Source organism: Abrus precatorius, unplaced genomic scaffold (assembly GCF_003935025.1).
Source record: "Abrus precatorius isolate BTA unplaced genomic scaffold, Abrus_2018 Scaffold6, whole genome shotgun sequence".
Taxonomy (NCBI): Eukaryota; Viridiplantae; Streptophyta; class Magnoliopsida; order Fabales; family Fabaceae; genus Abrus; species Abrus precatorius.
The window spans coordinates 24,358,775-24,373,535 of NW_020874406.1; the positions used below are offsets into that span (position 1 = coordinate 24,358,775).

Below are 14,761 nucleotides of genomic sequence, written 5' to 3' on the forward strand. Positions count from 1 at the left end.
ATTAAATTTTTATATATTTTTTATTATGAGATCTTCTCTCTAATTTTTAAAATATTTTTGGTTCTTATTATAAGAAATAAATGATAAATTTAAAATATATGAATTATTAAATTTTTTTATTAATATCATTAAATATATAAATTATTAATTATATCATTTAATATCATAAATATTTTTTAAATAAAATTTATGTTTATAAAAAATATAACTGATTTAATTATTTCCTTTAGTTTGTTAGTTTAATCTTTTATTTTTTATTAAAAAATTAAAAAGAGTATATATTATAAATTATTTACTTATTTTTTATTTGACTATTTGTATTTTTAAAATTTATAACATATAATTGATTTTAGTTATTTATTTTAAATATGATTAATTTTAACTTTTAGAATTGAGTTTAAATGATTAATAAAGAATAAAATTGATAGTAATACCAACAAACTTAAGAGACTCTAGTAAATGGCTCTCAGATTGAAGTTGTTAAACAGCAAGGCCTTAGATCTGGGGTGTCAGATGTTGCCTTTACTATAATTTTCCACTTGAGAAAATATTAAAATCATACACAATTAAGTAAAAAATATAACAATCAAACCGATAAAAGAATCTGTAAATGTGATTTTATTTTTTATTCTAATATGTTAATTTATATATTCTTTATTAAGTTACAATTAGTTAAAACTACAACGAAGTAGAGTGTAGATTTGTAAATAAAAATGATTTAATTTAAATATTAAATAAATTACATTTTTTTTATACTTATCTGTTAAAAAGTAGACAAAACGAGTCTCTTGGAGATAATGTAAGAAAAAGTGATAAAAATGAAGGTTTACATTCGTTGGACACGTGGCGCAATCATGCTATATCCAAACAATGACATTTTATTTTATTTTTATGGGGGTGATGTAGGGAAGCGAGTTAAAAAGCAGAGAAAATAACAGAAAGAAAAAAATGAGAGATAAAAATGGATGTAATAATAATAATATCATTTTTTAGTATTATATTATTTAATAAATAAATAAATAGTGTACCAAAGTGTCAATAAATGTCAATTCATCTAGGGAAGCTGAATAAAGATATAAGGAAAGAAAAGGCGAAGGTTCAACGGTCGGTTAATTCAAAAACTTATCAACGTTCACGAAATTCAAATTTGAAGAATACCATTCCAATCCCTCACCCCAGTTGGAAACACTCTAATCTCTGAAACTTTCTTTCTGCCACGAACCAGCTCTTTCTCTCACTCTCTCTCCCTCTTAAAATTCCTACTTGATTGCCAAGACCCTATCTTTTTCATGGATCTGATTCAATTGAACGATGTTCAGACATTCCCACAAACCCTAATATCGGAGCATAAAGATTCTATAATGAAAGATGCCAACGAGTCCTTGTTCGATTCGATGCTTTGTGACTCCAGTTCAAGACTGATCCCAACTGGGTTTACGAGATCTGATAACGCAGGTTAGAATACTAAAATTGGGTTTAATGGTTTTCAAGTTTGAGACATTATTGGGGAACAAATGAAAAATAGATAAGAAAAGGTTCCATTTCCCCTTTTTTAAGTTGAAATTTAGTATTTCTACATTTCATTTTCCCAACTACGCTTAAAACGTGCCTCCCATTTGCATTTCAGAGTCATTCTGTTTACTTACATGACTGTTGGCTGGCAATTGTATACTGAGGGGTTAGTTGGGGTTTTAGAACTTTGGATTAGGGTTAAGTAAATTGTAATTGCGCGATTAGTTTGGGAGTATAATGCTAATCTGATTATGCGGGTATTTTAGACGAACATTTTGAACTTTCAGTGAAGTTCACTGAAAAAGCGAAGCAATATGTTATGTTCTAACTTCTAAGACTAAAGAAAGACTTAAGATTTATACTTATTTAGTTGCGTGGACGATAGAGTATTTAATTTTAGTATCATGTGTTTTGAAGCAGACGAGGAGTATTTCATGTTTGTAAACGCGGGAGGAGATGCTTTCAATGAAGCAGCTAATGGAATAACGATCCTGGGCGACACCTTTTTTGATGGTGGCAATGTTTTGCGTACCAATGAGCAAATAGTGGAGGGTGGGGACTTCCCATTTATCTACCAATCGGCTCGTTTGGGAAGCTTTTGTTACAGATTTGATAATCTTCCTCCTGGAGACTATGTTGTTGATCTTCATTTTGTGGAGATCATTAACACAAATGGGCCAAAAGGAATGAGGGTGTTCAATGTATATATCCAAGATGAAAAGGTATGTATTTCCACACAAATTAGATCTCTTTCTATGCATCTCATTTTGACAAATTCATACAAGCAAAAAACTTCAACTCTTTTTTTATTGAAATAATGTGGCAGGTTCTATCTGAATTGGATATATATGCAGTTGTGGGAGCCAATAAGCCACTACAATTGATTGATTCAAGAGTATTTGTGAAGGATGATGGGGTAATTCTCATAAGATTTGAAAGTATTACTGGAAGCCCAGTTGTTAGTGGGATTTGCATTAGGAGAGCAACAAAGGCATCAGGTACTATACCTCTGTTGCTTGATTAATTTCTCAATGGCATAGATGTTAGCAATTGGTGTCTTCTTTCTAATTCTTTTTTAAACAGTTCCACAAGTGACAAGTGATTACATTACATGTAACTACTGTGCTGCGCAGATTGAAATTCCTTCATCACAGGTTAGAGGTGCAACCTAGTTGATAAGTGGCAGTTTGCAGTGTCAAGTGTCATAGACTCACTACGTTTTGCTTTTGCTACTTTTCATTGGAATGTTTCAGATGAAAGTTATGCAGGCAAAATCTATGGCCAAGTACGAGACTAAGATAAAGGAGCTCACAATGCAGTGTGAGCTAAAGGCAAAAGAATGCTATGAAGCATGGATGTCATTAACTGCAACAAATGAGCAACTGGAGGCAGTCCAGATGGAACTTGACAAAGTGACATTCAAGTCACTTACTACTGGTATGTTTTTGCATGGTTTTCCTTCAAGATCATTAAAATTTAAGTCTTCAAGAAACTTAATTTTACTTGTTTATAAGCTTCTTTGACATGTATATGTAGGAATTTAAAGATCTGATTATTTCATTTGCTATGCATGGTGGTTTATGGTCTTAATAAATGTAATCCAGTAAGATGTGCCCTATTTCAAATTTTTTGGTAAGAGTTTTTAAAATATTCCTAATTTTATTGCCATTTCCCATGTCAGATCAAACTGTGGCGAAACAAGCTGAAAGCCTGAGGAATATTTCTAAAAGTTATGAGCTTGATAAGAAGAAATGGACAGAAGCAATTAGCAGTTTACAGGAAAAAGTAAAGGTAAATCTGAGGAAAGAGTTATGTTTAATAATAGTAGTATTTTTTTTTAATATTCTCGGAATTACATTTTAAGAGTATCTGAACTAAATATGTTTTGCAGTTGATGAAGAGTGATTATTCGAAACTCTCCTTTGAAGCACATGAATGTGTTGATTCAATCCCCGGGTTAAATAAGATGGTTTTTGCAGTTGAAGAATTGGGTATGTTTTAGTTATATTATTTTTAACGTCCATTTTTCTTAATGAAGGGTTGCACTTAATTTTGTGTATTTGAAATAGCACAAATCATCTTAAGGGACTAAAAACTCCTTTCTGCAGTTAAGCAGTGTGAAGATCTCAAAGTCAAGTATAACGAAGAGATGATAAAGAGAAAGAAACTCTTCAATGAAGTTCAGGAGGCTAAAGGTATGTTCTCATGTCTTGTTTACTTATTCTACATTGTATATATGGACTTTGTTTTGATCTGAAGAGAATTATTAAAAGTCAAAGACACTAATGCACTACTGTTCTGAATAATAGGGAACATTAGGGTTTTTTGCCGGTGTCGTCCATTGAATAAGCCTGAAATCTCAGCTGGGTGCACTACAGTTGTGGATTTTGATGCTGCAAAGGATGGATGTCTTGGAATTTTGACAAGTGGCTCCACCAAAAAATCGTTCAGATTTGACAGAGTTTATACACCAAAAGATGATCAAGGTATCTAAAGTGTAACCCAATAATTGTTTACTAGAATGTCATTGATCAGGTATCTGTACAAGATTCATACTATTAACACAATTGGAAGTTTTCTAAATGAAAGTGTTTACTTTGTCTTAACAGTTGATGTTTTTGCCGATGCCTCATCAATGGTTATCTCCGTATTGGATGGCTACAATGTTTGCATCTTTGCTTATGGCCAAACAGGAACAGGGAAGACATTCACCATGGAAGGAACAGAGCAGAACAGAGGAGTAAATTACAGGACTCTTGAACACTTGTTTAAAGTTAGTAAGGAAAGGAGTGAAACATTTTCATATGACATATCTGTTAGTGTGCTTGAAGTTTACAATGAACAAATCAGAGACTTATTGGCCACAGGACAAACATCAAAAAGGTGATTTCTGTTATGTTTCTCATTGATTCCAGTCTGGAGATAGTTTGGTATCAATATCACTAGTCTAAGCAGGAAACTGAAGTAGCTGAACTGATTTCTTTTCAAATAAATGGTTATCAGGTTGGAGATAAAACAAGCCTCTGAAGGATTTCATCATGTTCCTGGTGTTGTAGAAGCCAAGGTTGATAACATAAATGAAGTGTGGAATGTACTGCAAGCTGGAAGTAATGCTAGAGCAGTTGGAAGTAATAATGTTAACGAGCATAGTAGTCGATCTCACTGGTATCAAGCTCTTGCTTTTTCTTTCTTTTAATTCTATAGGAAGCTTTCTTGTCTAGAAGAATCTCTGCATCAAGATGAGTTTTTCTTCTTTTCTTTTCTGTACTTTCTAACAATTGCTTATTTCTTTTTCAGCATGCTTTGTATACTGGTAAAGGCTAAAAATTTGATGAATGGAGAGTGCACCAAGAGCAAGCTTTGGCTTGTGGATTTGGCAGGGAGTGAGAGACTTGCAAAGACTGAAGTGCAAGGGGAACGACTTAAGGAAGCACAAAATATCAATCGATCTCTTTCTGCTCTTGGAGATGTGATATCTGCTTTAGCAGCAAAAAGTAGTCACATTCCGTACAGGTATATCAGAGCACCTCTTTACTAGCACCCACCTTAACGTGTAAATATAAGTTTCAATGATGGTATTTCCTTTTTGGAGTTTCAGGAACTCTAAACTGACACATTTGCTTCAAGACTCATTAGGTATGTCTAGTTCTTCAGCTTTCTGTGTGTTTATTGTGAAAATTTGAGGAGTAAGATCCAGTTTCTGCAGGAATAGATAGGTAACATTCCTTTCATATTTTGATTTTTGAAACATTGCAGGAGGTGACTCCAAAACGTTGATGTTTGTACAAATAAGTCCATCAGACCAGGACTCAAGTGAGACTCTGAGCTCACTTAACTTTGCAACTAGAGTGAGGGGTGTTGAGTTAGGTCCTGTTAAGAAGCAAATTGATACAAGTGAACTTCAAAAGACCAAAGCAATGGTAGGCTACTGATCCTTACTAGAACACTTACAAAATTTATTTTCTATTTCACCAAGTTCTATAACTAGTTTTTGTTTTCTTCCTTTTGCAATTTGGCATTAGCTTGAAAAGGCACGGAGTGAGTGCAGAATTAAAGATGAATCTATGCGTAAACTAGAAGAAAATTTGCAAAGCATGGAGAATAAGGCCAAAGGCAAGGATCAAATTTACAGAAATCTACAAGAGAAGATTAAAGAACTTGAGGGACAGATCGAGCTGAAAACTTCCATGCAAAACCAATCAGAGAAACAAATCTCTCAACTCTCTGACAAATTGAAAGGGAAAGAAGAAACTTGCATTACTCTCCAACAAAAGGTTGCTTTCTGTTTGACATTGCTATTTGATTTGTTACTTATTGCACATTTTTTAGTATCACAGGGACTTGGGTCTTATTTTCAACAAAATGTGACGTCAATGTTCATATTGTTGGGTGGGCCACTTGGGTAAACAACGCACTTAGGACATACCAAAAAAAAAAAGTGCTTGTTTGAGTTTATTATTGAATAAACTGGACACTTCCTTAACATACCACAAAAAAAAATTGACTTCCTTTACTTGGTTCCTGGATCACTCATTCATTTCTAACTGGGCACACTTGTCTCTACTGAAGGTGAAAGAGCTAGAGAAAAAGATGAAAGAACAACTGCTGTCAGAGTCCTTAAGTTTTCAACAAAAGGTTTGTCTGTTACTTTGGTAAAACAGCTACCCTCCACTCATCTGTAATTCCTTTTCTTGGCATTAACAAACATACATCATCATACGTTGAATTATATACATTGGAGAAAAGTTTGCAATTCTTTGTTTGACCGATCAATTAGTGTGTGGTCGAAAGAGAAGTTAAATCACTAAATTAGTTCTTCGTGATCAGGTTTGGGATCTAGAAAAGAAGATGAAAGATCAGTTGCAAGGGTCTGAGTCTGAATCTGCCATTCTGAAAGATAAGGTAGCCAATGATTAGAGTTTGTTCGTACAATAAGATATTCAATAACCTCTCTTTTTATGTTCATTGCTTCATATTTTTCAGATCAAGGAGCTTGAGAGGAAACTGATAGAGCAGGAACGCAACTCAGTGTCCTTGCTTCATCAACAGGTACTTCACACTCATCAAATAAGAAATTGATATTTGTTTCTGTTGTGCACTGATGTTCAAAATGCTGTATGATCACAGAAAAAATAGTTTAATATGATCTATTCAAATGTAACTTAGATAGAGTAATATCCTAATTAATATGTGTTTTTAATTATCTTATTCATTCAAATGGAAACCTCTCTGAGTAACTCTTTATACACGAAAGAAGCGTTATCAGTGCTTGATCTTCATTCACATGTTCATCTGTTAAGTTAGTGAATTGTTTTATATCAATTCACATGTTTATGTGCCAATATATGTCATGACAGATGAAGGAACTGGAAGACAGGTACAGAGAGAAAGAGCAACAGTGGCAACAAACTCATTGTTCTGTAGATGCAGTAAAGAACACACCTGTGGTAGGTAAAAGCTGCATGAGTGATGAATGTCCAAGTGAGATTGAGGCTGGAATTTTAAGGAGTTCCAACTCAATAAATCGCCAGATAAGTCAAGGTTCTTCTTTGTTCAAAGGGAATGATTCTACTCATCAAATAAGAAGAAAAAGAGAGTTTAGAAGCAACGAAACAGAAAACCACTTTGTCATGCCATCATCATCTTTACAAGATAGAAAAGTCACAAGGAAATCTGACCCTCCTAAAATAGTGAGGGGTGGGAGGCCAACAAGGCCAATTATTGCTGCTCAAGCTCCGTTGTCTCACAAGAGAGCTAGTACAAGCAGAGATCAGGTTCAAGGAATCAAAGAGAGGGATAGTAAGAAGAAAATTTGGTCAAGATAACTGGTCCAACTCAAAAAGGAGGCTGCTCGCTCCTGTAACAATCGATATTCAATATTGTTTGTGTATTTTTTTAAATATAGAATTCCCCCCCTCCTCTTGTCATGAAAGTTTGAGTTGAAACTAAAATTTTCTGTTTAGAAAATATGATATATGAAATCATTGTTGTCATATTAAAGATGAAAGTATATACATATATATATATAGCAGTTATACTCGGTATGACAAAATGTTTTAAACTAAAACAACTACCTCATGATATCTTAACAGTTATAACATGAGCAAATATATAATGAGTTGGTAGCATTGGCTTTTCTAACTATTCAGAGTTTCTACAGTAAATTACCTGTTTGTCAACACATATAATTCATTCAGACAAATTACACACACTTTTACTGTTTTACACGATTATTCTTAGAATTTAATTTAAACACGTAGTAGTATAAAGATTTTTTTACATTGATAAATCATATTCATAATATACACGTACAAAATTATACTAACAGTAAACTAAAATTAAACTCTTATTTTTACATGTTAGTGCTTTCTTTTTAATTATACATGCCTCTTCTTTTAAGTACAAATTACACATAGTAAAACAACTTTAGATATTCTCTAAACAAATAGGGAGTAAATGGAAGATTGTCTCCAATATAAGATAATCTATGGTTTAAGTTAGAGTAAAATATTTTTAAAATTAATTAAAAATGCTAGTTAATAAATTACAAAAATGCCTTTTTATACATATATTACTTGTCTTCAAACTCATGTCAATTATTATAGATGTGTTCACAAACACAAACAAAATCCTAATTAAATTAGTTTTCGTGTGTAAAACAAATTCATTTAATTTTACAAAACATAATGTTTCAGCGGACCTCATTTTGTTGAAGTAGATCATTTAAATTTAAATAAAAATAAAATCAATAAATATTTTAAAAAGGAAAATATCCAATCATAATAATAATTTTTAAATAAATGTCAAATAATTATATTTTTTAATAAACAAAAATTACATACTTTGTTAATATATTAAGGGTTTTTTTTGGGTGTAATATCAATGTAAAAAAATTTACTTTGCCAATTAATTAGAGTAGTGTATAGAAATATTTTTATATTAAATTTTATTACAAAAATTAACAATTCTTGTTAAATGACAATATATTATTGGGTGACATTATAAAAGAATTTAACATTGTCAATGTTTTTAAATTAAATATATATATATATAAATCTAAATACAGTAAAACAATTACATTAGGTTACAATCCTTTAAATTTAAATTATTTTTATATAAAATTACATATGGTTTTTTAATGAAAGAATTTTAAGTAATAATTATATATTTTATTTATTACATAATTAAAAAAAATTAATTTATTACACAAGTACAAATAGAGCTGTAAAAAATTTGGTCAAGTCCTAACCCTAGCCCTAACCCATGTGGGTTAGTGTCAAAAAGTTCTGCAGGCCAAAAAGTCATCAATTCATAAGCCCATAGGGCTAAAAGCTTACAGAGTCAAGGTTAGGGTCAGGATTTTGTGGGCCAAAAAAATTTATATATTTTTAAAAAATTAAATTTAAAAAAATTTGATATAAATTGTAATAATTATTAGAATATCAAATAAAAATATTTATTTCATATAACTTTTTATTATAAACTTGTAGTTCAATAAAATTACTTAAAAAAATAATTTATATAATAATAAATATTTATAATGATTGTTGTTATTAAATAAAATTAATAAAAATAATTATTATTATATAATTTAAAATTTTTATAATTTTTATTTGTATTATTGACAATTATTAAATAGTTATAACAATTTTTTATGTAATTTTATAAATAAATTTTAAAATTATTTGAGTATTAATTATAAATTTTTTCATATTATAAAAGTCTTATATTATTATTTTTCTTGATTTTTTTTATAAAACTATTAAAAATATTATATATATATATATATATATTCTAAGAATTATATTATATTTATATAAGAACATCTTATATTTAAAAAATAAAGTCACAGTAAACATATAAAATTGACAATAAAAAAATAATACTAACAAAATTTGTTAAATCTACTTAATAAAAGTTAATATATTTTTAAAAAATAAATAAATATTTTTATCGTAAAAATTATAAATATAGAATATTTTACATTATAAAATTTATGAATGTAGAAAAGTAACTTGTATTTCTAAATTTTTATCTTAATAGAAAAATTGTCACGTTTTATTGGCTGGTTGATTCATGGTACAAATACAATTGTATTTCTTGAAAGGAACTCGAATGTGGAGAAGAAAGGCTGATCCAGATGGCTATGTCGCCAATTTTGTGGAAACATAACAAATTATGTAGTTTAGTGGGTATACTTCTTCATTTGTCACAATTATAAGTTTAAATTATGAATTTTGATAAGAATTACATGCATGTACGGTTAAATAGGTTAATAATTTGATGAGAATTAGCTTGTCATCAACTATTTTGCACTGTTATTATGCAATCAAGTATCTATTTATTTTCATGGTTATCCTTAACTAGTAAATAGGTTTTCATCACCTTCAAGCCGTCATTAGTAAAAATATTATTGACATCACTCTGATTGCAAGAAGATGCACTAGAAGAAATGGTATTCGAAACTTTTGAAAATTTCTATTTTTTCCCATAAACACAATTAGCACAAAACCAAAAAATTCTATTGTTTTTAGCTAGACTGCAGTTTAAAGAAAAGATAATGTGACTTTGTACCTCATCCTTCAAAAGAAAAGAAAAGAAAGATTTCGTCCTTTTCTTTCTCTTCATTTCAGACACTTTGGTTGCATTTTTCTTTCGCATTTTCTTTCTCTTCTACAATATTTCACTGATTGAAAACAGAAAAAATTGTAAGTAAAAGAAAACAAATTCAATAAAAAAAATAAATAAAAGATTATCTTAATTAAGTGCTACTCTACGACGTTAAAATTAAAGAAAACATTCTTGCAGTGAGGACACATAAATGTCATCTTTGGTGTTTTATTTTTGAGTGGCTATGTATTGCCTGTTTGTCATCTAAGAAAACCGGATAGTTCACACACGGAATTTTGACTGCCATGACGGCTTGAAGGTGATAAAAACTTATTTACTTTTCAATTTATGAATGTAGAAAAGTAATTTATGTTTCTAAATTTTTATCTTAATAGAAAAATTGTGATAAAACTTAATATAAAATTTTAAAGTAAATACAATGTATATATATAGATATATAATATTTAATTTTATTTTAGTCATTAATTTATTGTTTTAAATTTATAAATATACATAAAATTAATTAACTATAGCATTAATATAATATAAAAAAATAGTATATATACGATAAATTAAAATACATATTTACATATTACATATAAATTAATAAATTAACTAATAATTTAATTTTTTATTTATATGTTGATTTATATAAATATTTACTAACTATTAAATTTCAAGTTTGTATTAACAACTATATTTTTTAATAAAAAAATCTATTTATATATATATATATATATATATAATATTAAATTTAATCATTCAAGATTTTACATATTTTTATTTATATTAAAAATAATCATACCATGTATAAATTTAAGCTATAACAAATCTATAATTATTAAAAATTATTAAAAAAATATTTAAACATATTAAAATTGATTAAATTTATTAAAATAATTATTAAATAATATTTTATAAATTTTTTTTATTATTTAATTATTGTTTAGTTAAAAATATTTAATACTAATTCTTAATTAAAATCATAAATTATTAACATATTATATTAAATTTAATTTATAAAATTAAAAAAATGTAAAAGTTAAATTAAATTTAATTTTATAATATAATTATATTTAATATTATTTTATGATAAATTTTTAATAGATTAAATAAAAAGATTTATTTTTATATTTTAAATATAATTTTAAATTTATTTAAATAAAATAATTTAATAAAAAAATAATATAATAATTATTACTTTGTAAAATAAGTGGGTTAGTCTACTCCTAACTTTAATTCTATCTCACTATTTTTTTTTAATATAAACACATTAATTATAGGGCTTTAAAAAAAAATAGAGCTACAAGATAAGGCTCAGGGCTTTGATCTATTTTTACAGCTTTAGGTACATACACTAATTAATTTACAATATGTATAATATCATAAATCCGAAACCTGTACAATTCTTTTAAAAGGATCAAATATAATTTTTTTTTAAATGCACGACCTATTTGATTTTTGGCCGAATTAACCTGATCATGTTATTAATTATCAATAAAAGCTAACCAAATTGATGCAGATTACATTCTAACTAAAATAGTTAGTGGCAGATCTTAGAAGAATACAAATAATATATTCTCTAGCATTTTTAATTAAAATTTATCAAAAATAAAAAAAAAAGTATAAGAGAAAAAATTAATTTAAGAGGATAAAAAATGAGATGTTCATGATTAATAACATGCAATAGATGTTTATATATATATATATATATATATATATATAGAAATAGTTGGTGCGTGAATGAGTAAATTATTATAGAAATAGTTGCAAATGCTAAGCCTTGAGAGAGAAGTTTCTCACACAAGGCAGACATCTCATCAACTTCCCTCCCACATTTGTTTGCAAAGAAGATATGTTATTCTCACACAATTTTTTTTACAGTAAAATTTTATAAAAATAATAATATTTTATTTTATCACATCAATCATTTAGTAATTATTATTATTTATCTTTCTTCTTATTCCTCTCATTTGTGTAAGAAAACGTAACAATTTTATCATAAGAATAATGTTTCTCTTGGTATAGATGAAATAGCATGAGAAACCCAAACTTTTGTGCTTTTGTGTATCTGTTCAAATTACAATACTTATATTTTTATATTTACTATTATCACATCATTTATTATATCTTTTATTTTCTCTTTGTTTTTTTTGGATTTTTCTTTTTTTTTATAGGCAAAACAAATCTTATTAAAAAGAGTTCAAGGGGAACTCAAAACCCATATACACAAAAAATTACTTACTCAGAGAAATAAAAAGCAAAAATATACTTATGCAGAATTAAGACAGATGCAATTTTGTGGGTTCAAATACCAATCAGCTAACATAATAACTTCTCCCTTACTAACAAGTGAAAATCATTTCCAGGATCTCAGAACAATAGAATCTAGGACTTCCCTCTCATCCAAAACACCATTGAAAAATATAATTCTATTTCTATGCAACCACAAAGACCACACTATACTTACCCAGATAATTAATAAGCATATTCCTTCTCTTTTACTACAGCCAACATCAACTCAAGAAAGCAAGTGAGTCGATAAATCTGAAGGCAAAACCAGTGAAAATCTAAGTCAACGTGCAGTAAAGTACCAGATTTGAGATGAAACTGAACACGTTAAAAATAAATGAGTTGGAAGTTCCTCCAAACCATGACAGAAACAACAAGTTATATCATCAATTTGAACACCACAATCAATCAGTAAACCTTTACAAGGAAGTGCATTCAACAACTAACACTTTTGGATCTTTCTTTCTTCACCCATTCTACACTCCTCTCATTTTAAGAGTGTAAACGAATCATTTTCTTTCAAACTAACACTTCAAAATAATTTTTTAACTACTGTAATTTCACACTCACTTTTTCTTATAATTATTCCCATCAAATCTTTCTTTTCTTTTTATCTATTTCTTCCTTTTCTATTACATTTATTAGCTTTTTTCCCCTACTTTTTTCTTCTGACAGTCCATTTTACACTCATTTAATGAGTGTCAAAGAATTATTTTCCGTAATTTATAGAAAAAAAATAAAGGACGTATACAATCTAGCTTATAGTATATGTCAAGTGTTGAGCCTAAAATATTCTCCTCAAAATCCTTGTCTTGTTGTCTATATCTGTCCTTATCGCCGTCACCACCCTAAAACCGAGAATATTTCGTCTCCATAACCATTTTTGTTTTCTTCTGCTCTTTTGGCCACTGGTTTTGAGTTGAAAGGATTCAAACCCAACAGCCTTCACCAGCCACCTTCATCATTTCACTTCTTGTCCTTTTGTTGATGTGCTTCTTCTCATTTTCTCAATTTCCCTCCTTTTTTTGTTTTTCTCATTCTCGATTTTTTTTTTCAAACTTTTCTGCCATATAATGTAGTAGGTGTCTTACATGCTAAAACATATTAAACCTGACTCAAACTCTTTGATATCTTGGAAGCGATTACTTTATGTGATTTGGATTGTACCCGGCAATTGCTCGTTGATTTTAGTTTTGAAAAAAGAAATTAATAAAAGTATACAAAAAACAATCTATATTTTAAAAAATTATATTTTCTATAGTTGCAATTATAAAAAAATTATTGTAAAGATCAGTTATAATTATAACTTTTTTTCTTTCTTAATGTACTCATGATAGCTTCTGAAAGCAATTAGAAGCTTATTATAAAAATAAATTTTCATAAAAAAAATTAAACTCTCTCTCTCTCTCTCTCTCTATATATATATATATATATATATATATTTTCTTGTAAACCTTTCTCTTTGAGATTATTTTATAAAAGATTGTTATTCCAAGTTTATTTTTTTTCTCTTCTCCCTCTTAGCCAATTTTGTTATTTATATTTTTTAAGTAGATCCACCCAATCTACTTCATGGATTAAATCATTTATGTTCAGCGTAGCCTCTAAATACAAAAAGTTAAAAAAGAATATTGAAAAAGATAAAAGCTTGACCCTAGCTAGGTTGCTACAAAAGAAAATAGAATAAAACCTAAAATTAGCTACCAAAACTATTAGACATGGGTCAAGAGACATCGCACAATCTTGTAAATATGTACGTGATGCTCTTGAGAAACCGTTGAAATTAATAGTTAAAATGGTGAACTTTATTTGAAAACTAAAAATCCATAAAATATTATCAAATGATCTAGAAATTTCTAGGTCTATTGTATATGTGGCATCTTTCTTTATGTTTCTGGTCTTACATATGATTGCATGAGTTGGTTTAGTGGGGGAAACTATCAAGTGATGAAAGATGGTAGGGCCAGGCATTTCGGTGTAGGATAAGGAAAGGAATGATGAGAAGTAGAGAATAGTTTTGTGTTATATATTTATTTATTTTCTTCATATATGTCATGAGCTTCTTGCGCTTGTAAAATGACGGTTTGCTACACACAGTAGTCCAAAAAGGAGTGTCTCTCTCCAACTCTTTCACGTTACTCACGCAGCTTCATGTTCTTCATTTCCCATGTCATCCCTACTCTTCCTTTTCCGATTCTCTCCTTCTCATGCCGTGACTCATGATCCATAGAACCCACATATATAGAAACACATATTTACTAGAAAGGAAACATATTCTTTACATGGACAAAAATGACTGAGTACTTCCTACGTTCATGCAAATAATATAATATTTTATTTGAAATTA

The 14,761-nt window shown here is 28.6% G+C and overlaps 1 protein-coding gene across 1 annotated transcript; it reads left to right on the forward strand.

Moving 5' to 3' along the window:
- Nucleotides 1–1,289: 1,289 nt before the first annotated feature.
- Nucleotides 1,290–7,354, forward strand: LOC113869589 (kinesin-like protein KIN-14R). The gene is made up of 19 exons (XM_027505983.1): nucleotides 1,290–1,455; nucleotides 1,933–2,234; nucleotides 2,339–2,510; nucleotides 2,596–2,666; nucleotides 2,766–2,949; nucleotides 3,194–3,303; nucleotides 3,404–3,503; nucleotides 3,621–3,707; nucleotides 3,822–3,998; nucleotides 4,122–4,395; nucleotides 4,516–4,677; nucleotides 4,810–5,025; nucleotides 5,111–5,148; nucleotides 5,269–5,432; nucleotides 5,535–5,786; nucleotides 6,082–6,147; nucleotides 6,340–6,414; nucleotides 6,496–6,561; nucleotides 6,870–7,354. Exons 1-19 carry the CDS (start codon nucleotides 1,290–1,292, stop codon nucleotides 7,335–7,337), a joined length of 3,150 nt encoding a protein of 1,049 aa, XP_027361784.1. The 3' UTR covers nucleotides 7,338–7,354.
- The last annotated feature ends 7,407 nt before the right edge of the window (nucleotides 7,355–14,761 follow it).

What these genes read in the sequence shown, in the direction of transcription:
- LOC113869589 (XM_027505983.1), top strand. Translation starts at nt 1,290, where the DNA reads ATGGATCTGATTCAATTGAACGATGTTCAGACATTCCCACAAACCCTA. An exon ending in ATTCAAGTCACTTACTACTG is followed by an intron (nt 2,950 to 3,193) that starts GTATGTTTTTGC and finishes TTCCCATGTCAG; the next exon opens with ATCAAACTGTGGCGAAACAA. An exon ending in ACAGGACAAACATCAAAAAG is followed by an intron (nt 4,396 to 4,515) that starts GTGATTTCTGTT and finishes AATGGTTATCAG; the next exon opens with GTTGGAGATAAAACAAGCCT.